At 41.8% G+C, this 26,881-nt stretch overlaps 2 protein-coding genes across 2 annotated transcripts; both read left to right on the plus strand.

Annotated features, from left to right (window-relative positions):
* Nucleotides 1-467: 467 nt before the first annotated feature.
* c4h11orf96 (chromosome 4 C11orf96 homolog) lies at nt 468-1,974 on the plus strand. Its single transcript, XM_061036086.1, has one exon. The coding sequence runs from the start codon at nt 818-820 to the stop codon at nt 1,190-1,192; it is 375 nt and encodes a 124-aa protein (XP_060892069.1). The 5' UTR covers nt 468-817; the 3' UTR covers nt 1,193-1,974.
* A 9,928-nt stretch (nt 1,975-11,902) lies between these two features.
* On the plus strand, nt 11,903-24,930 carry ticrr (TopBP1-interacting, checkpoint, and replication regulator). The gene is made up of 21 exons (XM_061036088.1): nt 11,903-12,943; nt 13,264-13,501; nt 13,923-14,155; nt 14,844-15,078; nt 15,231-15,369; nt 15,450-15,574; nt 15,777-15,980; nt 16,103-16,248; nt 16,482-16,582; nt 16,797-16,890; nt 17,265-17,347; nt 17,906-18,130; nt 18,280-18,367; nt 18,626-18,701; nt 19,045-19,176; nt 19,406-19,496; nt 19,644-19,702; nt 19,806-20,077; nt 20,693-22,898; nt 23,775-23,903; nt 24,257-24,930. Exons 1-21 carry the CDS (start codon nt 12,263-12,265, stop codon nt 24,367-24,369), a joined length of 5,670 nt encoding a protein of 1,889 aa, XP_060892071.1. The 5' UTR covers nt 11,903-12,262; the 3' UTR covers nt 24,370-24,930.
* Nucleotides 24,931-26,881: the final 1,951 nt, after the last annotated feature.

Genomic DNA, 26,881 nt, shown 5'->3' on the forward strand with positions numbered 1-26,881 from the left:
GGTTTTCTCAAACTAAATACACAATTGAAGACACAAAAATCACCTGAGAGTTACATAAACAGATCTTTCCTTATCTCCTATTGTGACAACACAAAGGTAGAAATGTCTTCCAGAGCTGTGTCTGTCCCGAGGAACCTGTCCTGCATTTTCTAGTCAAAACAGGTAATTGAGGGTACGTTTTTACTTTTCTCCCCGCTCTCATTCTCTTCTCTGCTTTGAGCGACTCATTTTTATTGGCTGTTTTCCCTGAACCCCTCCCTCCCCACAAGTTTACACGTACATACTCTCTCCTCACATGTTTATTTTGGTGGAGTGACTGACTGACTGATCCAAAAGCCTGCACCATGACGAAGAGGAGAAGGGAGGAGGCGGAGTGGGAGGGCCCTGGCAAACACAGGGAAAGAGGGAGAGGGAGGGATAGAGAGAGAGAGGGTGGGCAGTGAGCTGCTATAAAAGGCCGTGCTGGAGCTGTCACAGGCATTAGCCTCAGCAGACCCAGATTCACACTCATGAGAAACTACCAGGCAGAAAGGAGACGTCAGGGACCAGCAGAGTTTGAACTGAAGCACCCACAGCGAGGAGAGGAGAGAGTGGACAGCTGAGGTTCTGGGTTCCTTGTTTGATGCCTTGTTTGATGCCTTGTTTTGGAGCCTGTATTCATTGAGTCTCCTGAAAAAGAGACTTATCTTCAAATAGTAGAAGGCCCCACAGTGAGCAGAGAAGAACAATTTTAGAGAAGCACAGGTTGTCAGCTGCCTTCTTCCAGCTGTGTTCACACTTAAAAACAGATTAAGTAAACTTGTGGATCTGTCAACCAATGGCTGCTGTACGTCAGATGGTTATGGAGGCTTCTGGCTTCCACGTCCTGCCGGCTCACTTGGCCATGGAGGAGTTCCCCCAGCAGCTGCCGGTCCCCAAGGGCCCAGCGAGGGGCAAGAGCCGCTCCCGCCGCTCTCGAGAGGCTCGCTTCAAAACCCAGCCGGTCACCTTCGCTGAGATCGCAGAGGTAGAAGAAGAAGGTTCCTCCCCGCTGGAGGAGGAGAGGGCACGGCGCTCCTTCCTGCAGTCTCTGGAGAACCTGCGGCGGAGCACACAGACCCTCCACTGCCCACCGGCTGCAAACCACAGCTGCACCCCACAGACTCCCACACAGGCCAGCCTGGACTCCAGTGACTCCGACTCCACCCAGTGAGGGGCGCCCGCCTCCTGGCCCCCGTGGTCCTCGCTTCACCTTGACGGAGCTTCAGATGGAGGCAAACTGAACTGAACCAAACTGGCCTTTCTGCCAGCCTGCCTGTGTGTGTGAGCTGCTGTTATACAGAAGTCTACATTTAATATTTACTAACATGCAGTATAAAGCTGAAGATGCACCTGATGCAAACCTGTACAGTAATGTGCCAGTGTGTCAGGCTGCAGGTTATTCTGCTGTATAGTTATGACGAGTGTAAAAGTAGCCAATGACAGCGTGTTGAACATTCTTCAGATGTATTCCCTTTTCTACCGTAGAGCTCTATGAGGAAAACTTGAATGATGAAAGTTTGCTGATATTTTTCCACTCTCAAGATGTATCGGTATTTTTGTGTTTCGATTCAAACATTTTCTACTCGACCAGTCACCTGTTTAAAAAAAGTTAGTATACTGAGTTACCACGCTGTAAATACTTTGACTTAGCAAAGAACTGAGCCTTAAAGTGACCTGGATGTCACTGAACCAGAAGAGAAACATCACAAAGATTGTTTTTTCCCCCGGCGTCACAGTGATGAAATCTCTGCTCTTGCTTTCGGTTTGGAAGCCTTTTACAATGTTTTATTTATTCTTTCTTTTGTTCATAACCAAGGGGAGTTGTAGATGTAAATTTTTATTGCTGTTTCTGACTTCTGAAGTCACCTTGACTTTCAATGAAAATAACCTTCATACTGTTTGACTTTATGTTTCAATATGTGTTATATATTCTTTAATAAATATTTTGAAGTACTTCGAGTGTCTTCCTATTTGAATTTATCTTTAAAATTCTATATCAGGTGTGCAATTGTGACTTCAGCTGTAAGTTTGCAATGAGTTGTGTGTGTGTGTGTTTTGACAAAAAATGCACCGATTTGAAGAATCAGGGCTGATACAGATGTTTGAAATAACAATTTGGTCGATTGTTTGTTTCATGACTTCTTTTGGTCTCCCACAATGCAACATTTTCTCTCATGTTTGACAATGAAAACAAGTCAGAGTTTGTTCATTGTTGATTTCTTCTGCCCAATTCAAACCCTCTTCTCTGAATCAATAGTTAGGTGAACTAAATGCTGTGCGTTAAATTCATTTGGCACAACAAATAAACATCTGCTACTGACACCAACTCATGCCACATTATTTGCTGATGTGCCGATTTCTGTCAACAAGGCTAATATCGGCCGATACCGATGTTGAACCGATGCATCGGTGCATCCCTAGTTTTGATATTTACTGAACTTTTGCTGTAATCCAGTAATTCAGTCAAACTGGTCGAGAAAATTACAAGTAAACAATGACACAAAGAAGACAATGGATCTAAAGAGGATTTTTTTTTTTACCATGAATGGTCAAAGTTTGATGGAGAAATGATGAGTAAAGTCCCATCAGACAAAGCTTTTCACTCATTTTATCTATCAATTTTCATTGATTTGATTTGCATGAATAGCAGATCTAGACGGCAAACTTTGATGTGCTACTTGAAGAGACCCAACATAAATCCATCATGAGCAAAGCGGGAGGGAAGAACTACATTTAAACAGGCAGAAACCCTGAGCCGATAGAGGGAGAGACAGGAACAGATTGATAGAGAGAGGGGGTTAGGAAGAGGAAGTTTAGAGACAATGGGAAGTGATGTGTTGCCTTTACTGGCCGTCCGTCTCCAGTGTTATTGTGAAGAAAAAAAATAGACTCTGACTTGTTCGTAAACACACTCCTTGAGCAGCGTTGACTGCATGCTTGCTCGGCTTGTGACGCACTTTCAGTAATGACAGGTTTTCATCAGCCAGAGAAACCACCAGACTGCAGAGAGGATCACCCTCTGGTGCCTCACAGAGACCCTCCTCCCTCCTAATCCACTCGCTGACAAGTGAAACGTGAAGCATGACTTCCATCCGAGTGCGTGTGGGCAGCATGCTGCCGACTGAGACAACGCTGCAGAGGCGAAGAGAACCTGCTCGGGTTGCAGCCTGCATGGTGGCTCCACTATAAATACACTCTGATTAAGAGAATATGCAAGATGAGAGAGGTATGGTAGCTTCAGCTTTGGGTGGTGATGTGAGTGCTGTAAGGAGATGTAATCTCAGAGGGGCGCTGATATGAGATCAGTGTTTGTGAGACAGAAAAGGAAAGCAAAGAGGGTGACCATTTAAAGTTACAGAAAAGGATGGAGTAAGTCTGCAATTTTATTATTGACAACAAATCCCCTAAAATTACAAAAACCAGATGCATACATCAATTAATAATTTCTGATTTCCTAACCTTCACAATTATAAAGATTAGTGTTGTCAAACGATAACATTTTGTAATCGTTATTTAGCACTAAATTTAAATAGTTGATCACAAAAAATCCCCACAATACACTTATCATTTGAGAAATGAAGTATAAAGATTATAAAACCTTTATTTGTACCAGACTGAAAGCTTTTTAAATATTGCTGTAAAGTTGGATATTTTAATATGGGGCCTAATGGGAATTGACTCGCTTTTGGAGTCAGCCTCAAGTGGCCACATGAGAAAGTGTAGCTTTTGGCAATTCTGTAACTGCTTAAAGGGGACATATTATGAAAAATCCACATTGACAGTGTTTTTGAACATATATTTGGGTAACCTGAGTGTCTACAGACCCACAAAATGTGAAATAAACCCATCCAGTCCTTTGTTTGTGGTCTGCATAAGTCTTACAACACAGAGAAAAATGCTCCATTTCAAGTGTGCTCTCTTTGTGATGTCACAGTGGGATTCTGGTAAAAAAAAAATCCCCTCCCCTCCCCTGGTATCTTCACCCATGGACTCCACCCTCAGCCTAGCACAGTTCCGCCATTTGTATTCTCGCTACAGAGGAGTGATGTCTACTGGGAAAACTCAGGTGGGGCTCATCGTATTTAAAGAGACACACACACACCAAAACAGAGCGTTCTGAGAGAGCTGGTTTATACAGGGTCACAAACCTCCTCTGGTGCTTGATTCATGTTATATTTTGACCAAAGCACAGCACAGATGTTTCATTTAGACCACAGGGGACTGTTTGAAAAGGTGACAAAGGAGTATAATATGTCTTCTTATTATTTATATTTCTCAAACCTGGAGGTTGCAGCTTTGTAGGGATGTGAAGGAGGGGGTACATTGGGGTGAGGCAGAGGTCTGAAGGCAGTCTGTAACACTACCTGTTAAATGTAACATGAGAAAAAATGGCCTGACCTTTACATCATTTCTTAAACCAGCTGAGTACTGTACATTTTATAGGAGGAGGGTACTCAGAAGCCTTTTTCACAGATTCACTCCACAAACTGCCCCTGGAATCCTTCCTTAGTTGCATGTTCACAAATGCAAGGCAGGAAATTACATGAAAAGGACGATGAGGAAAGAAGAGTATCTGCCTTCATATGAAAGCTACGTGTTATTGGACACATTCAAAGGATCATCCAGTGAGAGGTTAAGAACAGATTCGCAATAGAAAAGAGGATGAAGCACATGTGCATGATGATCGCACAAGTGGCTCACCAGTTGCTTGATACGAACAATATCATCCCTGCTTGCGGTGATTTTCCGAACTTTACTTATCTTTATTCACACATCGGCACACTTTGACTTTATGTGGAAATTTCACCAGGGCAGGGGCTTGTCCAGAGGGGGGGCCAGGGGTGGCATGGGCACCCCAACTGCAAACCCAAAATCCAAATCGATGATTGGCTATTTGCCTAATCAGAGGCCGGACTACCCTGTTTTCAACAGGCTTATGGTTGTACTTTCAGCCATAAATAAATACTTTTATAAATCTGAAATATTTCATGCATCCCTGAAGCATCTGAAATAATAATGTGTGCATACACTTCTCATACTTTCTTTTTGCTGTAATCAATGCACTCTCACCTTTAGCAGCAATGTGACGATGTTAGTCATCAATACAACCTGCTCAATCGATATCTAACAAAGCAGAACAAGCCACTTCATGTCTTAGAACATGAATGGTAGGGAGGATATTAGACCAGCTATTAGCATGTGGAAAGTCGCTCATACCTCTCTCCTCACCTCTCACACAAACACATTCATGAGTCATTGTTTGTCAAGTGCTCATAGAGCTGTCACACTTCACCACATCAATAACTGCGGCATAATAACTGTCTGTTTCTGTGTTTGACCACGCAGCTCTGGAGGCGTTTACGTCACTGAGACTTTGCTAAAGGAGTGTGTGACGGAGCTGGGAAAGAGACGCAGATTAGAGATATAGTAAGATAAACACATGGGTTTATGTATTAATCCTCAACTTAACTCACACTTACTACGGCAACCTAGTTTTCATTCTACTTGAGGTAGCGTGCGTCACATAACCAAAATGAATCTGACATCGTTTTCATGTTTATTAGTTTCTCTGATTAGTGTCCAACAGCTGGACATGCATGGTATAAAGAAGAGGTGGGTAACCATGTTCCTATCAAGGCCTTACAATAGACTGAACACATACAGTATCTCAGCTCACTAACCACGTCTAATGTGATGGCTTGAACTGCTTCTCTTTGGCGAGGCGTGTGATGTCAGATGGCAGTGATGATGATGCCACTCGTAGCTGGTTTTCTAGGTTTTGGTCATTCAGTCTTGAGCGGAAACAAGAGTTTTGCAAGAGTCTGTTTTGAAAAAAACATGCTCACATCAGTAGGTTGTCCCGAACTGAGATGCAAACTTCAGTGCATGTCTCCTCAGGAGAGAGAAATCCTCAGGACGGACATACAGTCTGTAGATGTCAAGCAGAGGAAGGTCGTTGTAGCGAGCTTTGTGTTCATCATTTACGCTATAAAGATGTGATGTGAAAAGGATGATACACCATTTTTTTTTTTACCTTTAAATTAAACTACTGTGCTTTTAAAACCTGCAGGGTGACAGGAGACCTCAGGCTTTGTCTGACACTTTTGTTAATACAGATTCATGCTCATTCAACATATATACCGCTCTTCCTGTTCGGGGTCGCAGGGACCGGAGCCGATCCCAGCGGAGAGCGGCGGGGTTACACCCTGGACTGGTCTCCAGTCAATCACAGGGCTGACATATAGAGACAGACAACCAGCCACACTCACATTCAAACCTATGGGCAATTTAGAGTCACAATTTAACCTAACGAGCATGACTTTGGACTGTGGGAGGAAGTCGGAGTATCCGAGAGAACCCACACATGCACAGGGAGAACATGCAAACTCTACACAGAGAGACTCCTGTCAGACGGGGATTCGAACCAGGAACCTCCTCGCTGTGAGGGGACAGCACTTACCACTCAGATTCATGCAGAAGAGAAAAAAGTTGCTTCACATCACAGTTTAATTTTTTTCATTGCTGACCATCAATTTTAAAAAAAACTTGAAGATGAAACTGAAGCTTTAAGATTGTGCTCCAGCACAGGGTTAAACATTCACCCTTTAAAACGCCAAGGTTGGAACCTGACCTAGTTGAGCCCTAAAAGCAACCAGTTAAATCTTAAAATCAACAGAAAAGCGGTGTAGTGAGAGTTATGTGACCCTTTGACGCACATGATGTGTTTGTGAACACCGTGGCAGCGAGCAGAAGAGAATAACAGACCAATCATCTGTTAAACTGAACCTGCAGCACATGGAACAACCTGTACTGACAAACTGAACCAACTGTGTAAGAACATTACAGTATCAAAGGCACGCAGCCGCTGAAAATGCAGAATCTTATTCAAGGTTTTTTTTTTCTTATAATGTACGTGTAGATGTTTGAAAGTACGTCAGAGCCTGAAGTGCACGACTGCAAACGTCATGTGTGAGTGGAGCGCTGAGACAGACCGACAGCAAACAGACACAAACACAGCTCTGCTCTCCTGCTTTACAGGCTTTTATCTTAACGCATGTGTGAGTTAATCACATAGAGATCTGTCAGACTCAATCAAACAAATGTATTTTCAAAGCAACAATATGTAACTTTTCCACCTTTGAATTGTAGTTTCAAAGATTGATTTAAAAGCAAAATAACTTGCAACAGGGAGAATGGCGTCTCTCTCGTGTCCACATCACAGCCCGACCTCCAGTCCACTGCAGTATGTAACTTTGGCAGCGGGTCAAGGTCATCTCATGAGAAGTGTGTACAGCTTTAATGGCACACACACCAACCTTCATTTATCAAAAGCAGCCAGCTAGCCCGTCTCTGAGACTGAGATAAAACATTTACCAGAATATCTGTACATCATGAACAGCAAAGTGTGCCTGGAATTAATTCACAGATACACAGATCAATTTCCTAAACAAAGAATTTAGAGCAAATAGTCAATTAAAACTAAACTAAAACTAAAATATCAAAACTTTTTATGTATTTTTTTGTATTACCTCTTGCTGCCATTTTGCAATACCTTCAAGCTCCAGCAGGGGGCCAACATTTAGGGAATCTCTGATATAGACTGCATCTTTATTTACTCCAAGTAGGGAAATTCTACCAAACATAATCAATAAGTAACAAAAGAAAGAATCAAATGTTGAACATGGATGTGAAGACAGACAACACAGGGACTCACTGAGAACGTGAAAACAGCCAACACATTTTTTTTTTTTATGAAAACAGAAACATTTTATATGTATCCGAGTGGTGAAAAGTACAAAATAATGAGTTTCATTTGAACTTTAAAGGTCAATAATTAAAACTGACATTTGGTATTTTAAATCTAGCTTTATTCAGTCACATGTAGTCTTCTCTCAGTGAAATAAGTGAAAGACGAACTTACAGATTTGTGACGTAACAAAAGGCATTACATAAAAATCTGTCACCGTCCCGCACTTTGTTTAAAGTGTAAACACTGTTTGTGTAATTGTCTTGTGTTTTGAATCATGGCCCCCCCTCCAATAAACCAAGCTTCAAATGATGCATGTTCAAAATATCACTGTAAGTAAACATTGTGCCAAGGCTAACTTTAACGGGATAAAAAGGACATCATGGTCCTTTCTAAAGCAGTTTATTTCTTGATCATCTATTTCAAAACATATTATTTTTTGTGATGTAATCCAGGCTGCCCCTGTTTTTCCTGTGCTTAACATTGTTATCCTATTGCATGCAGTAACCCGCTCTCTATGTTTACTCTGCTCTCCCAAAAAAGGCAGAAATTGCAAATACATTTTATTTTCTTACAAAATGTCCTCTAAACAAGCCCGTCCTCTTTCTTATTAGTAATGTAAACAGAAGGAGCTCGGGCTATAGAGGGACAGAGGGCTTTATTTTTAGAGTGAGCACAATCAGAAAAATGTTTCCAAGATGGCCCTGAATAAAGACTGTCCCACTTCAGTGACATACAGAAGTCTTCATTTACATCTTGCCGAGTGTGACGAGCACTGAGGTCAGCATGAATAATATCTGGTACAATTCTCTGCCATGTTGAAAGATCTGCTCAGTGATTCCACCCACAGCCTGCAGAGCGTTATGGTAAACAGCTTGTCAGTGCTTTTGTGTGTTTGTGGCTCTGAACTCACATCTGCACACTCTCCCTGATTGTATTTTATTTATATTTTTAGTCATTATAAATTGACAATTGTTGCAATGCTTCGAAGACGGCCACTTGCATGCCAATTACAGTTAAACAGTTTAAGGTTTTAATAGAACAAACTGTAAATATGAGGTCAAACAAAAGATGTTTGTTGGATGAAAAGCCAAGAGACGACTGTTTAGTGCATGCCTATTAAAAAAGAAGGCCACGACGGTTTCCCACTCATAGACAAAGGAAAATGTAACATTTCCTTTATAACCATACCGCACGGTCAAAAACTGTTTGCCTCTACAGAGTCAGCAACTCCTGTGTCGAGTAACCCCTTATATGAATATGATGACCTCTGCCTACCTGACAGCTGCACTACTAGTGGTGTTAAAGTTTTACAAAACAATAACAAAGATATATAGCTCTTACAGACTGTTTATTCTCAATAAAGACCATGTTAAAACAAAGGAGTTTATCATTAGGAAAACGTACATTTTAAGACACTTTAAATTCCAGCTTATTCCAACAGTGCTTTCACACTTTCCTTTCAACATTCCTGAAAACATCCTGATTTGTTGGGGCTCATTTATGTTAATCATGAACACCCATGTCAAACTTAATCGCTATTTAGTGACCTTTACAAGACCAACAGTAGGAGTATATACGTGTGCACAATTTTAATATGTGTACTAGTGCGCAGGTGTGCACATAATATTTGAGTATTTATATGGATGAAAGTGTTTATTTAGTCTTAGCAGCTCCTGAAAGCATCCCTGACCTACATCCTGGTCTCATGACATCTAAACATTCAGCAGGTTATTTCATCTCTCTCTCTCTCTCTCTCTCTCTCTCTCTCTCTGTATTTCAGAGCTTTTTTTTTAAAGCTCTTCATCTCCCCCTGGTGCTGCAGAAGAGAGGCGATTAAGGATGCAAAGCAGAAGGTGACCCACATACCTCGTCCTCACAGTTCCTTTTCCTTAACTCTGTCTTTCTCTGGTTTGCCCTCCAGCCCTGATGAGAGACAGACATGTTAAACTATGGGTAACTGTTACACAAAGTTGTGACTTATTAACTTCATTTCAGATATGAAATACAATAAATGTTGATGTGCAGGTTCTTTATTTGTTGTTTATTTAAGATGCCATGCACTGGCTGTTTTGTATGTGAAGAAACAGAAATGAGAGAGCCACCAATTTAGTTTGTTTCTTAAAGTAATTTGTTTTCGGTGATTTATACATACGGGAATGCATGGTCCTGCCCTCACGTAGGAGTACAACTTGGTGCATTCATGTGGTATCTGACAGATCGGGAAAAAGAGAGTCCCAGATGTAAAATGCACATGGTTTGACCTGGGTTGCAGCGATGAGACCATAGGGTGAGACGCAAAGACATCATGTTCACTAAGATATCTCCGTTCTACATCGTTTTTGTTGTGTTTATGATGTTGCTTGATTATTTATTTATCAGCCTTAAAATTGGCTAAATTAACTTCAGAGTCATGCCTAGTTTAGCCAAGCTAGTAGACAACAGATTTCAGATCATCAGGTCTAATTAAGATCTTAAAATGACAGGGAATCCTCATGTGCTATATTTTTTTAAAACTATATGTCATTACAGGCCAACCTGCTTAAGACATTATGGAGACTGATCCAGACTGGGCACCATCTCTACATCTGGGCCACACAGACATCACGCAGACAAACATTGTGCGCTTTGCCAGGCAGGGTAAACGCCAGCAGCAAAAGAGAAACAGCCTGCACACAGCTGAGATGGATGCCTACCAGGCTGAAGAAATCAGCCTCACAATGAGGAGGAAGCACATGAAGCTGGAAGAAGGGACCAACTTCAGACTGAGAACTTTGCTCAGATGTGGAAAGTGGGCACCAAAGAGGGCGACCCTGGAGAAAGTGGCCAGGAAAACACTCACAACACCAGACATGGCTTTTGCTCTTTTATCTTGTTACATAATAAAGTATACATAAAGACATTTCTGTATATGTGTTGTTCTTATTATCCATGATTTTTTTAACAGTATTTACCCATTTTAAAATGTAATCGGTTACCAAGTTTAATAGGTATTTTATTATTTTCACTTTCATTACCAGCATTTTATTTATTTGTTAAGCCATGTATTCTTTTCATACATGAACACTGCCCTCCATAAATGTCACAAGGGATCCAAAGAGATGCTGAAGATTATTTTATTTAGAAATAGCAGCAACACTGGAGAACAGGTAAACACAATCTGCATTTGGTTATCTGCTACAAGCTGTGTGTAGTGTGTCGTTTTGAATAGTTCAGTTAACAGTAACATAATATAAATAGTGAGTAAGCATATGTTTGAAGAGCAAGAACACACCCAGCTGTCATCTTTGGCTGGTGCATGCTAAATAAACAAAGCAAACAAACCATAAGCAGTCCCTTATTATACACACATAACATTATTTGGTAATTAAAGTCATTGCGTCCTATTCGTAAAATGTCCGTGGGCCTCAAGGGATTTATAGTTCTTGAACTGGTCAAAAGTATACGTACTTATACCATACACAAGGTAATTTGTAATGCCCAGGTACAAGGACGGAGGCAACAATGCCGGGTCAGTATTCAAACATCTTGCGGCCAGGTGGTAAGGATCAATATCGTTGATTGACGCTAAATTCTCCAAATATGGGATGGTATCTCCTCACAATGCTTTCTTCTTCTCCAGTTTGACAATTAAGTGGGTCGATTGAATACATTTCATGTCCATCGTTATTTGTCTCTATCTATCTGTTCTGTTGCTATATGGTGCCGACGTGACGTCACCAACTAAATAATGACGTGGGTGACAAAGACCGATTGCCTGCTCAAGTCGAAACAACAACTCGGAAACTCGGGGAAAAAAAATAGGTGCCCGACTTTGCCGACTGGACGTCATATTAGTCATCGCATGGGGGTCAAAATAATGTTGTAGTTGTTACAATATTCCGACTTTTCGAACTGAAATCACGGGAACGCACTGAAGTCAGAAGAAAGATCTCCCAACTCGAACCACCACCATCCGAGGAGCACATGAATGCAGCAACTACCCCCAGGCTTGATTGACAGCGCAGTTGCCCAATTAAAAGTTAGTATGAGACTCGTGCCTGTTTAACGCCTCACTTTTGACCAATCGTATTGAGGTTTAAACTGAAGGTGACCAATCCCAGCAAAGGGGCGGGCTCTCGTTCAAGAAGCGCGAACGGTTAAGGACAGATCGACGGCTACTCGAAAATGGCGAATATTGATTTGTTGTGTGGACATTTTTGAGTTGTCTTGATACTTAAAAAGCTCGGTGTTTTTTATTATTATTGTAAATTAGTCACTACAATTTCAATTAACGCCGAGGAATAACGTTAAGTTGCGTCTTAGTAGTTACTGTAGCATGCTAACGGAGTAGCATAGCAACAAGGAATGACCGTAATGTAAGCAGATGTAAATAACGTAGCTGTGCCCACAAACTGTGAACAACCTGCTGGGCCAAATGTATGAATCTGGATACCTATAATCAAGTTAGTCATGTGTTCATGAATTGACATTGTGACACAGCGAATAGACGGCATGGCCTTAATGCTACACAACTTGGTTTTTGTTATTGACGTGGATTATGGACACCACAACTCAGGCGATCAATTGGACGTCAGGAATCATTTGTTGAAACGAGGAATATTGCAAATCCTGCTGCATTTTAGCTGCAAATACGGGTTAGACAAAGTGCGATGGGGATATAAATTCTTTCAGTCCAGGACTGGCCGTAACGCCAGGCTAATCTCAAGGGGATCCGACTTCAAGGAGCTCCGCCACAAATCGTTTGAGGACTTTGAAATCGAGTTTGAATCCAAGTTTGACCTGAAGGATAAACAGTGCCTCTCTCAGCAGAAGCAGACATCAAGTCAGTCTGCCTCCGTTCAAAATGCACTCAAAGAAACCCTGCTGGACTTCCAATGGGACAGACCAGACATCACCTCCCCTACTAAGCTGTCCCTAAGGCCCAGGAAGTCGAGCCGTGCTGGGAAGTCCAGTGTTTCACAGGAGGATGATGTTTCAAACAACGGGAACAATGTGGTGTTTATTGTCTCGGAGTGTCCACGCTCCAGGACGCAGCTTGTGGACTACCTTAGTCTGGGACAACACGACGTGAACACAGATGTGACAGAGCACATCATATCCAAGGGCCTTCGTGACATGCTGGTTCAGAAACAGGCCATGCTGCACTGGATTGACAGCAGATCACACGCACAGGTGAGTAGAAGACATGGGACACAATTTTGCACCTAAAGAGCCTTTCAAAAATCAAAATTATTGTATGTATTTGTAAAAGTGACCTTGAGTGTTTTAAAAGGCGCCTTTAAAACCTGTATTATTATTATTTTCGTTTTTTGGGGGACCAGCATCAGTTAAAGATGAACATGCCCGATAGTTTAGTTCAGTTTATTTGACAGGACCATGCACAAAACAGCTGTTGTTCTGTGTTTTAAAATCTGCATGGTCAAAGCATCTACGGAAATTCCTCTCTGTGTTTTAATGATGTAAGAAACTTTGATTTATTTGTCTTATTGCAGGTCTTGAGGATTGAGGATCACCTCGGCTTTGACAAACTGTCTGAGGTCTTAGCCCAGGCAGGGGGCAGAGTGATCCCTGTGGTCGCGCTGCTGAACCTGTGCGGCTCTCAAAAGTCAAACTCAACCTTCAGGAGTGGCACCTTTACATTCAAGTCAAGCTTTGGATACCTGCTGTCCTCTGAGAGGCTATACCGCCTGACTTTTCCTGTCGTAGGTGGTGTTCTGCAGTGGGAGCAAGGTAGGTAACATTGAGTTACTTTAATCTCTGTAAACGGAGAGCTGCACATAAGTGGACAATCTGTAGGTGAGGAGCAAGACTTCTGGTGTTGGATGTGATCTGGTTTACATTTTTTAGTCAGAGTAGTGTGTTAAATCCAGTTTCAGATCTGTATGTGGAAACAAACTGTTCAAAACTGAAAATCAGGAGATATTAAACTGTGCATCCTTATTGTCTTAATATGAATCTGCTCATATAAAACAGCAGACAGATGACGAGAAAGGGCTTTCATATAAATACAGTGTGCAAAAAGAAAAAAGACACCTGAGGACCAAACAACGACACAAGCTGCATTAAAGATGAGAGGAAAATTAAGCATATTAAATGTCAAGAAAATAATGGACTCCTTTTATTCATGTTATTTTTTTCTTGACCTCACCAGGGGATGTGTCACAGAGCTGTGGGATCATGCTTGAACCAGTGTCTTGCAGACAGAGGCTTCTGCCAGAGACGGTGCAAGTGTGCCTAAAAGGAGTGTTGCAGGGCTGGGACGCCTCGTCACTGGCGCTGACATCTACAGAGTCATGGGTGATTCAGTGCCCGGGGAGTAGTGTTCATGAAGCTGCTGCCCTCCAGCATCTCCTGATGGAACTGTCTTCTCGTGGCCTGCATGTGGTGAGACATCTAAACACTATGCTCTTTCACACAAGACTCAAACACATGAATGCTGATGTTAGACTTAAAAAAAAATCAGATTTCAACACTTCTACACTACTTTTAAAAGCTGTTAATGAACTGGATCTTGTAATATATTCTTTTTTATATAGGTGTATGTCAAATTATTGGAGGGTCATTTGGAACATAAACCAATAAGAAAGCTGAATCTTCTAATTAAACACACTTTTTAAAATCATCTTAGGGTGCACTCACACTACGCTTGTATCCTCTCTATCTTGCTAAAGCCCCCGCTGGCCTGCACTCACTCTGCTCCAGCAACTTTACTGATTATGTGGCTTATTCTGAGTCATTTTGGTCAGAGTCAGCCAGTACACTCTGTGTGATTTCTTGATATTGCAAGTCAGGGATCGATCATACTTCATGTCCATGTTGCCGGCCGGTAGTTGTGCTTGTGCATAAGCAACTGTACCGTGCCGAAGCGCACCTCTTCCATCTGTGCCAGAGCCAAGGAAGTGTACCGTGCCTGAGCACAGAACGGAGAGCTCACACTAGTCGAACAAACTGGACTTTGGGGGTCAAACTTGCTTGGGCCTGGTATGGGTTACCTAGTATGATTGCAATTTCTGTGCCAATTGACTGATTGACATCTCCTGTTTTCCCTCTCGTCTTTAAATGTCCCTTGCAGCTCTCTGAGGTGAATGACGGCAGCCTGGTGTGCTCGGCTGTCCTCTCTCCCCTGTCACACTCTACAGCTCTGCTCACTGTGATCCAGTCAGGATTCACTCAGCACGAGCAGTTCCCTGCAGCTGAAAACATTTCCCCAGCCACAGATGAAACCTCGGCTGAACTGCCAGAAGTCGTGAGCAGTGTCTTGGGAGTCGTGTATGACATCATGGAGGAGGACAGTGACAGTTTGGACGGTGAGGAAAGAATATTTAGTTTCAAAACAATCAACCATGAAAAGTATTTTTTATTTTTTTATTGCTGATTTCAGGATGGCTGTAGCAGTTAGAACTCTTAGATCTGTTAGATTGCTAGCTCATTAATTATTTTTTGTTGTATTATTTTTCAGACACATCAAAGCATCATCAGGTTCCTGAATGGGCTCAGCAGGAAGTCAACCACTGTCCGCTTACAACAGGCGTGTTGGAGAGTTGGTTTCCTCAGTCCGACCAGGCAGGAGTGAGTTCCTATTTAATGGAATCAATGAGGTAAGGAGGTATTTAAATAGTTTCTGTAAAGACCCCTTGAAAAGGTAACGGGTAGCAGTTAAAATTCTTTCGATGTTCAGGTTGCTTCATGCAGTTCCAGAGCAGAAGGAAGAGGAGGAGTCTGTCCTACAGCAGGAGCTGGTCAGTGGTTTGGCTGAGTTGTATCAGACATCCAGAGGGACAGGAGGCAAGAGAGGCAAGAAACGTGAGAAAACTTTTTTTCACCACACATTTAAAGGTTTCTGTAAATGTATAGGTGTTAAATATAGGATATTGGGAATTAAAAATTGTCTTCTTTTTTTTTGAGTTCAGGAAGAAAGCTCTTCATCTTCCAGGACATCAAATCAGGATTTTTTAAAAAGTCACACAAAACATTTCTTTTGTCACATCCTGTCTTTGATCTGCAGGTGGCACCCAGCGCACTCCGGTGAAACAGAAGATGAAGACCATGAGCCGCTCCCTGCAGATGCTGAATGTTGCGCGGCTGAATGTCAAAGCTCAGAAGAACCAGGCAGAATCTGAGCCACCAGGGCCTGAGGGCAGGGGAGCAGAGAGACAGGGGAAGAGACGTTCAAGTGACAGGAACAAATCTGAAGGAGCGAAAACTATCAGTAGGTTTCACTTTGGAAACTTGATTCACTCTTTCACTGTAAGAAAAAGTGAATAAGCACCTTGTCAGTCTCTACTTTTGATGTAATAACAAACTGGGTTATGTGTCACCTGTCTTTGCCAGGTTTCACCAGTGAGGCCGAGCTTCTGTCCCACCTGAAGTCCAGTTACGAGAGGACTGTGGCAGAGAGAGACATGTCCCTCCTTACTGGTGTCCAGCAGCTCCTGTTTGCTGTGAAAACCTTCCTGGGGGTCGACTCAGACCTGATGGTGAGGCACACGATGGCTTTAAATGTGTTTAGAATTTCAGACCTGAACTCCTTTAATCTTATTGAACATTTTTAGATCATTAGACTTTCGGTTGTCAGAGATTTACATGCCCACAGAGTTGAATATATATGCACAAAAAAATTCTGAAGAGGTAAAGAATTGAGTTCTTCTCTTAAAGTGCACAAAAGTCCAAGTGGTGTGATTAATTTGCTCCTCTGAAATATTCTTTCCAGATAAAGACCTCCCAGTCTGTCCAGCAGCATCTCCTCAAGACCAGCAAATCAATCAGGCAGGAATACGGCTCTGCTGGTGATGTGGACAGCAAAGTCAGAGAGTGAGTGCTTTATTTCCCTTTTTAAACTCCACTCAGGAACCAGCCACTGAAACACTACACTGTGGTTATACTGGCTCTAGCCCAGGTGTGAAATGTATACATCATCACACATCTGTTTGTGGCTGCTCTTTGCCCTTTCTCCTTGATTTTTAAAGTTATTCTATTCTTAATTTAAGTTTTATAAGGTAGTAGTTATTCAGGTTTTGTCCTCTAGGTGTCAGATCCAGGTGCTGCTGAGACTGGAGTTGTGCAGACTGTTTTCCTCAGAGCAGTCAGACTTGCTGGATGCTGATCAGATGGCAGAGGAGGTGAGACGCTTACTATTGTTCAGTAGATTTTTCTGTACTAACATCCGGTGTTTCCACGGCAACGATAAACATTTTGTGTACGTCATGGCGACTCCCAGGAATGACACAGGGCGTTACAACTTGAAACTTTAAAATGAAGGACTTCTCTGGCTTTGATAACTGTTGGAAATATTGAGGATAATGTAGGACCTAAAGAATAATATATTACACAGGTTGAGTCAATTTTTAATTAATTTAGATATTTTTGTGTACATTTTTCTTAGATACTAAAAATTAAGTACTGTGAAAGTTTTAGGTGTTTCTATTGAATATTTTAAGTCATGTTGGTCTCTTGCAAAAATAACAAAGTAAGTTTGACTCTTTGTTTTCCTCAGGTGGCTGAAATGCTCAGGATAATCTCCTTGAACAAAGATCCTGTTTGCATGACAAGGTTCCTTCAAGATGAGGTCCTCCCAGGGTGAGTGTTTGGCTTTTTGAATCCTCTAAAAGAATATAAGTGTATGAGCAAAATAATAGCTGGTGTTTTGTTTAAAAGACTCTCACGGGGTGATTGACGGTTAACTCTATATAAAGTAGAAACCTTTGAGACTGGTCAGGTGTTCTACCCGGAAAGGGGAGACAGGTTTTTTTGACCATTAAGAAGAGTTACAAGCTGGTGTTTTTTGGTATGGAAATACGGACATGTGGAGCCAATGGACGTAAAATAAACAAATGGCATGTAGAACAATGCAGTTTGACTTGGACTTTCATTCATCCACAAGGTAACTTGTAGCGCGTCAATTAGATAGTCCAGGTTTAAAGCTTCGGCTTAGCTGCTAGAATCTTGAGTGCTCTTATCTTGTTGTCTAATACACTCCTGCTTCTTTTTCACCATAAATGTTGATGTGTTGAAACAAAACTGATGACAAAAAGCATGTTGCACACCAGCTTGGTGCGTCAGAGTTTCCATAAAGAATTCTAATGTTCTCATCCTTTATTGCTCAAATCTAAATGTATTCCTCTTGTGCTGCGGCAGGTTTCTGACCGCCATTCCCAGAGTTCTTGCAGACATCTACCACAGTCTGGGCAATCAGCTCCCTGAGGCTTTGGTGGCCGTTCTGCCTGCTGACTTCTTCAGCGACGAGTCCGTTGCCAAAGACAGCGTTTCCCCTTCAGCCTCCTCGCCTGCCCTCTCCAGCCTGGCTTCAGATGGCAGAGATCGCCTGCAGGACCTACGGAATCGCTCAGCCAGCAAAAGGAGGTGAGAGGAGGCTGAATGTGTCCTTCAGATATGCATGGACAATCAGGAATTGTGCTTGAAATTAAAATAGTCGTTTTTTGTTTAAGCAATGACAGATTTATTCCCATAATTTTAAGTGTTTTTTGTGGGTTTTTTTCTGTCTTTTTTAGGAGTGGGATGCTGACTCGTCATCGCAGCATGACTGAATCATCACAAAGTCTGCGCCAAATAGAGATGCCCAAAAAAACCACAAGAGCTGTAAAATGAACAATTTTCACCACTTATATCTAGATTAGATTGAAATAAACTGGGATCAAATACTGTTTTTCTTTTTATATATATCTCAGATTGTTTAGTTTGAATCTGCATAGAGAGAAAGTCAACTTTAAACTAACTTCTTATTGTCTAATTTCTCGAATACTAACTGTGACATGATGGACCTTGCACATACAATGTTGTCAGTTATTTTCGCTGAGTCGTCATCATTACTTAACCTGCTTCTTGTGCTTTAATTAGTCCAAGTCAAAGACCTTTGTTGCTCCGGAGAAACCTGTCGCAGAACCACAACCTCCGAAACAACAAGAAACACAAGGTATGCTCCTTCCTTCTCCGTCTAACTTGATCACATCAGACACAAGTTTCAAACCAAATCTTACATCTGTCTTTTAATTAAAAATTAAGCTAAACATGCTTCTGGTAGATCTGCGGCATTCTTACTAACTGTATTCAAGCTGGCACTGTTTCCTTCTTTTTTCACAAAGACGCTAACTATAATCTCTATTAAACCCCCTGTTTCATACTCTGATCATCAATTTTAAAAGCAGTTACACCTAATGTACTCTTTTGACACTATGACATTAGTGTGGAGACAAAGGACTAATGAAGCATTATGATACGAGAGTCCTAAATCCAGACCGTGTTTTTGATGTCCACAGAGGTGACAAAGGTGAGAAGAAACCTGTTTAACCAAGAGGTCGTTTCCCCGTCGAAGAAAGTCAAGCTGCCGAGGAGCCAGTCTGTGTCCGCTGTGGAGGGATTGAAACGCAAACGATCTCAAGAATCTGATGGTAATCACTTCATCATCGCAAATTAACTGAGACAAAGATTTTCATCTTGAGCAGATAACGGAGAAGCTTTTGACTTCAACATGCTAACTTAATATTCCTGATTTCCATGGTTTGGTTGACAATTGGAAGAAAGAGAAGTTTCTTCTTTTTTTTGAGAGGGAGATATCTAGGAGTTTGTCGCCCTGAAGAATCCAGAATCTAATCTTTAATGACATTTCTCCTTTTTCAGAGAGGCACAAGCTCCTGACAAAGACGGTCTGTGAAACACCACACCACAAGCAGGTGTCCAACCGCCTCCTCTACCGGCAGAAAATGGGAAGGTATGGATCATAAAATCCTCAGTTTGTCTTATTTGAGATCTATTCTGGTGTTTCTTCAAATCCTTTTTGATTATATCTACAATATCATTTAGAAAAATTATCTGCAAAAAAAGTTACAAGATTATTTTTTATTTATTATGTTTTCAGGAGATCTGTCCCAACTGAGGACTGGATCGTGGAAGAGTCACCTGTGAAACCAGCAGAAGGTATTTTTACTGATAATTACTCCCTCTCATACACACAATATATTACTTATATATATAATGTATTATAATGTTGTCTCTCTTTGTTTTTTTGACTTTGTATCAGACCTCAGAAGGAGCCCGAGGATCAAGAAGTTTGCCAGAAGAAACACCTTCTACTCAAGCTCTCAGCCTCGCTCACGTAACCTCGACAGAGCTCTGTCTGTATCCCAGCTAACGCTCAGCGACAGCAAAATCAGCAGGCTCGAGGTTAAATCTGTCCGGTCTCCCATGCGTCTGCTTTTTGGCGCTGCTGTATCCCCCAGTCGTTCCTCTGACCTGTTGCGTGCAACCAGATCCACAAGGTCAAGACTGTTCACAGACTCGAGCGTCTTTGAGGTCAGTTTTCCTTTTCAATGACGGGTTTTACCAAAACATGATATTCAATGGTTGCTGTATTACACCTGAAAAGAAGATTTATAATACTGAGCTGAATATAGAGTACAATGATTTTCTGTGACAAATTCTTGAAAAGATGGATTCTGTTTTATTGAATTGTTTTACTGCACATCATTTTGATTTCACAAAGCTGCCCTACATGCAACTTTTATCAGATGTTGTTTTGTGATACTAGATTAATTTGTAAAGATATCCGTTGAATGCAGGTCTTTTAAAAACTCTATTCATTGATAATCATACTGACCGAATATTCTTAACGTTAATCTCAATTGGGATCCCCTTCTCTGTGTGAAGGGGATCACGATTGGTGAGTTGTGCCGGGAAATAGTTGTTTGCGCCGAAATATCGCTGACACAAGCTGCTGTCATGAGACTGCCTCCCTTTGGTGTTTTTTTGGAAACGACCCAGAGTGCGCTGGTGGGATTATGTATCTCTCTTGACAGCTGTACTTAACATCTTAAACAATATAAAAAATGACATTACTCATCTGGTGCCAAACAGAAAGCTTAATAGACAAATTAATGAAATCATAACATTGTTGTTTGTTTGTTTTAGAGTCCAAATAAAACGCCAACAAAGTCACCTGGCAAACATGGGAGAGCGGGCCATGGGACTCCCAGAACACCAACGACCCCTCGAACCACAGGGACCCCCAAAACGCCTCCTGCATCCAGGCTGTGTGTTTCCTCTGTGGTCGAGAGCCCTGCAGCAGGCAGCTCAGGTATGTCTCTGAGAGGAAGTCCCTTCAGATCTCCAGCCAGAAAGACTCTTGTGGTAGAGACCCCGACTAAGCAGAGCCCCATGAGGAGCCCTCTGAAGGGGATCCTAAAGACTCCAGTCAAGGCTTTAGTCGACTCTGGATTACAAATGCTCAGTAGCCCGATGTCCAGGACTCCCAAGAAGAGCGTCACATGGTCTCCTTCCCCTCAAAAGCGTAGATTGGCAGAGAAAGGCAGTCTTTTCAAGGTACCCGAGTCCCCTCACTTTGCATCCCAGACTTCTCCCAGACTGATGAATACAGCCAACAAGTTCAGCAGTCCTGTCAGAAGCACAAACACTAAAAGAGACATTTTCAAACCCCCAGAAAAGACTCAAGTTAGCCTTGAAAGGGCGTCTCAAAATGAGAATGTTGCTGTTTCACCACAGGAAAAACATCAGCGGTTGTCAGAAAGACTTCAGAACATGAAAACACCTGAAAGTGCCACACTACTGAAAGTGCCTCCCCCACCTTCACAATCCCCAACCCTTCTAGACCACTATCAATCACCTAAACCCAACACCAGGAGCCAAGCTAAGACTCCAAGTCCTACTTCTCAAAGGATTACTCACTCTGGACAAACGGCAGTCAAAAGTTTGAACATTGCATCTCCATGTAAGCTGCTCTCGACACCACCAGGAGGTGCTGCTGCTTCAGAAGGATCAGAAACTTCAGAAAAGTCTCCAGTAAAGTCACCAATGAGAAAAAGAACTAGTCAAGGTGCTAGAATCACCAGACAAAGCTTGAGATCCAATTCTGGTGAAAATGTTCCTCTCAAACTGAACACAAAATCTTCTGAGAACTGTGACTCTGTGGAAAAGAACGTGCAGTCTGATTCAAAAGAAGTGGTGCATGCTGAATCTTCCCAAGCTTCTGAAATTGAATCTAGTTCACATTCAGATTCACAGCAGCCCGACTCGTCATGTGTTAACTCTGTATCCACAGATGATGAAAGTTTGGATATTGTAGATGCAGCCGTTGTAAAGACCCAGTTTAGTGGAGGTCTGAAGATGAACATCAGCTTTTCCCGCAAGCCGTCAAAGTCTGGGGAAGATTTTCTGGAAGGAGCAGTTTCTCCTAAACAGCGCTTGCTTAACCAGGGCACGCCCAGCCGGAGCTACGGCTTCCGGCAGACCCCCGACCGCCAACAGAGGGAGGCTGCTGCTCGCCTGGGTTACGGCAACGACTCCCCTCGATTTTCAACCCCAAGAGGTCCAGCAAAAGGTCATCGAAAGGTCGCTGGCACTCCAAACCCTTTGACCTACCAAGTAGAAATGGAAATGCAAACATCAGGAATTCCAAAACTCAAATTCAAACGTACAGATTCCATGAATGCAGGTGACACGGCCTCAAATGCATGTCCTCAACCTGGAGCTTGGAGCCCTCTAGTTGTTCTGAAACCCTGTCAGCTAGAAAGCCCCTTAGCTTTGTTCTCCAAGCACAGAGACCCTGGATGTGTCTCCCCATCCATCTGCTCTCACGTCACCCCCGCTAAGAGCACGCCTGGAAAAGGTGGAAGTGTCCAAACGTACATCTGCCAATCATACACCCCCACACATCATCCTGCAGGAACAGTGTCTCCAGTGGCTTTTTTAGACATCATCCCCCTGACCCCTTCACCTCAGAGCGTAGGGAAGATGACCCCGGACAACCTGAACAGCTGGCCTCGCAGGAAGAGAGCTCAGATTGGAGTGGTTGGAGGTAAAGATCGTTGCCTGAAGGGGGAGCCACTGCTGACTGAGTTGCTGGAGGAAGCTGAGCTGGGAGTTAGCAGACTGCAGGACATTGAGGACACAGATGAGCCCTCCAACATCAAAGCTGATATCTTAGCTTTGACTTCAAAACAATCCCCGTCAGTAGCAGCGGATGTAGATGTAGCACCTCTTTCTCCGCTGGAGGACCTGTACTGGATGGAGAAGCTGGCACAAGAAGCTGACTGTGCTGATCGTCAGAGAGCAGACGAAGAAATGATCTGGGGGCCTGAAAATGAAGAAGCCAAATCAGGTAAGATGTGGTTGAACACTCCTGTTACAAAATGTTCAAATTCTGGATTACAGATTACTTTTAATAACTGGATTAGTTTAGTTAGGCCTCTATAATTTGACAGAATATTAAGTGGGCAAAAGAAAGTCCGATAAAGTTCATAATTGCAAACCTATTGCTAATAAATGTATTTATTTATTATTTATTTTTTTCTGACTCATGAAATATCTTACTACTCTTTAAAAGCTTTATATCAACCATGACAGATGGACATGGTGTCTTGTACTACAAAGGTTCACTGATGATCATTTTTGAGGTATCATCATTAGGGGTCGGACACAAAATTGATGCAGAGATACATCTTTATCCTTTTTATCATGTGATATGATTTCCCTCTCGCTGGTACCAAATCCAAATATTTTGGTTTAAAGAAATATTTAGCTCCATACACAATTACCTTTCCAGTCTTCCCGTCATTACTTCATGATTCCTCACAGTGGTGAGCACATAAACGAGGGTAACATAACGAGAACTTAATTTGCCAAAGAAGAGGGGGCAATGTTATACAGCGGGGAAAGTAAGTTAAGAGATGAAGCGTGATGAAGTAAATCTGACACTAAATTGAGATAAATAAATATGTTAATCCTGCACTTTATCTTTTAGGGGTATTTTATATTCTTCAGTTAATCAGATATTGTGATGTTTCATTAATTGATTGTGTTGTAGTTGATCAACTATCGCTGTATCGTAACATTTCCGTTATAGTTGGCCATTAATCAAGTGTCACCAATCCCACCCCTAATAATCATGGTAAATTAATATTTACAGATTATATTCTTCTGGTTAACACTATTCAAGATTGAAATTTGAATTCCTGCTTTTTCTACATTTTGACAGTGGCGACTCCTCCCAGCTCGAAAGCGAGGAAGCCAGTGACGGCTAGTGGGATTCTGGCCCTCACTCACTCCCCGTTATTGTTCAAGGGCAAAGCAGGCTCTGCTAGCAAGAGAACGTCCATTTTTAAAGGTAAGATGTAGTGCTCTTTAGTCCCTGAGGGAATGAATTGATAAACAGCAAAATGCATCTCTTTATCATGTTTGCTTTTGCTTAAGTATCTGATACCAGAAAGCTAAGAGAGATCCTGGGTAAGTTCACACCTACAGGCCTCAAGTGAAACTGTAGCCCTCAAATATCACGCTGTCTTGGAATCAATACGAGTGTACGAAGACATGATGACGGAGGAGCTTACTACGGCACGTTTGTAGGGGAAAAAAGCAGTCTGAAAAGGGCGATCCTAATAGCCAAAAGCAAACAAACAATCTGTTAAATTCAATGATTTTCACATTCATCACTTAACAACGATGTCCTTCACTTTGTAGATGAGGCTGCATCGGGGAGGGAGGTGGACGGTGTAGAGCGCTCTCCCTTAGGTCAGCCAATCAGACGCTCGAACACAGGGGGGACCTACAGCAGGAAGAGACTGCTCCACTGACCAGGAGACCATCTTTGTCCATTCATGGTGTGACTGTGAAGTTGTTGGTCTTTCTTAGCCACATTTTTTCAGATGTACCGTCAAAAAAGAGCTGCAGAAAGAATGTGGCGTTCAAAGCAGCACTTTCAGCGCTTTGTGAGAAGAACAGTGCCTCCTTCAGTCTCCTCCACCAACTCTTTGACCCCAACATTCACTGTTCTAACTTTTAGTTTGAGTCTGGACATTTTAAGATTAAAGGTGTAGCACTGAGTTGAAAAACTATTCAGTTCTGACAGTTTAAAATAGATTTCCCTTAGAAGGATTTTATCATTTCATTTGTGCAAAGGTCTCTCCGAGGCGCAGAATTATGTCCTCCTTGTTTTTCAAACTTTAATCAGCCTTTTAACAATCAAGTCTGAAGCCTCAATGTGTTGACATAAATACTTTTGATGTTTATTTATTAGTTTGTTCGTGTCATAAAGTTGCTTTTAAGTAAAAGGGAAGGTCTAACGACTGAGTCGTATTGTAAATATGTTATGTTGCCAAAGTTTTATGTAAATAAATATCAGTTTTCTGAATTAAGTCAATGAAAATGTTTTCTTTTATTCTGCTTTGTCTATCAATCAATCTTAGAGAACACAAAAGTCACACACGGGGCAATGGTGTGGTCTCTCTCCCCATCACAGAAGCATTCCCATTGAGCTGTTTTTTTTTTTTTTTTAAAGGAAAACCTGTTCACTTCATTGTCAGACTTCAGTTTGAGTCTGAAGTTATTGAAACGCCTGCAAACGAAAGGAAACCTGATAGTTCTGTCCTGGAATAACCTACCTGTTCAAAGGTTGCTGCTATAAAGGTTTACAACTCTTCATGTATGTAGGTGCTACATTAATGATTGTTATACACAGGATATTACATTTTCATAGCAGCTGATAACCCCTCAATCAAACTACTTACTGTGATCCAATCAGGAAGTTTGATTTTATTATTTCAACAGAGCTGAACCTCATTTTGGTCATGTATTATTACTTCACTGAGACGAGCTTTCATCAGTTCTCCAGGTGTTTCTATAAAATCAGATACTGTTCAGTACAGACCTTTATTGTCCCTGGAAGGAGACATTTGATTTACAGCAGTGGACAAAAACAGGCTTTAAAGAGGATTCATTTCACGAGGAACATATGAAAGTTTGTAACTGTTGGTCTTAGCCCCGGTCATTCTACATAGGAATCTACATAAGATGTTTTTGTTGAGCTTGTGACCGAACAGCCGCTTTCAAATCCCAGTACCGAGGTCTTTACTGTGACTTGGCTTTGACGTTTGTACTTTACTGTAATGTACTGTGCTCCCAGCAGCCTCAGTCAGACCTTCCCCTACAACCTGCAGCTGCTAACACAAGGTTGACCTTTCCCTCTATGTCCTTTTGATTCAAATTCCCATTTCTTTAATGGAATAATTTGACTGTATTCACGTTAAGTAGACCAGCTTCTCGATATCACACCCTGATAACACATTCATGATCCTCATCTTAGATGCACATTACTTCTAAAGCATGATCTTAATAGTTTGGAAGTAAATCGTAGTTTATTTACCTTCTGAATAAACAGTAATGTTGTCCACATAAATTAAAGCCACGTCCGTAGCATGTGATGTAATTATTTGAGCAGTTCAGGCTGTATGAATGACTTGGTTTCATTATGGCAGGTAGTTGAGGATAAGCAGAGAAGTAAGACATTGTTTGTTTAAATACATCCTGTGTGTCGCAAACTTATTCCATGTCCTGCAGAAATACAAAGTGAACTTTGATCCCTGAAGTGTATGCCCTCGATTCCCTCCTTAATAATCCACAGATTACTGAATTACTCTCAATAAGGAGCTCAGACTCTGAAACTACAACAGTGTGACCTCTGTGTAGTTTTTGACAGAGAAGAGAAAGACGGCTCGCTCACTGCAGGGCTCCAATATTCCAGAAAATGTATCTCACCCAGGGAGACGATGAGTCTGATGAAGAGCAGTCTCCCTGGGGAAATACATGACTTTTGCTCAACTTTGCACCTATTTGGTTTGGAAGTGTGTGTTTTCCTGATTGTCGTGCTTTTTCTAAAACAGAACATGTCAAGTGGTCAGGTGTGACTTGACAAAAAGTCAAGTATGATGTACTTTTAGTAATTGCAGTACTCTTTGTTTTCAGAGCAGTTTTTGAAATCCAAGTTCAAAGTCTTCACAAAGCAGGAAAAGAGAACACACGCGTCTTAAAGTTAAAAGAAAATTAGAGTAAAATCAGGAGGCTCTCATAAAACGATGTTCAATGAAGGGACTCACTACAGAAGTTCTAAGAGGACATGCAGCCACATGTTGTATTTGCTCCATTTTCCCTCGATAACAAGTCATTTCTGCTTCTTTCCTTGAGATCTAGATGTATTGATCCGTTGTTGACACACAAACTAAACTAAACTTTTTTTTTGCTCTTACCAATTTTTGCTTGTGTATTTTACTCAATGACAATTTGGAGGCATATGTGATATGTGGGGGTTTG

This window comes from Labrus mixtus, chromosome 4 (assembly GCF_963584025.1).
Source record: "Labrus mixtus chromosome 4, fLabMix1.1, whole genome shotgun sequence".
Taxonomy (NCBI): Eukaryota; Metazoa; Chordata; class Actinopteri; order Labriformes; family Labridae; genus Labrus; species Labrus mixtus.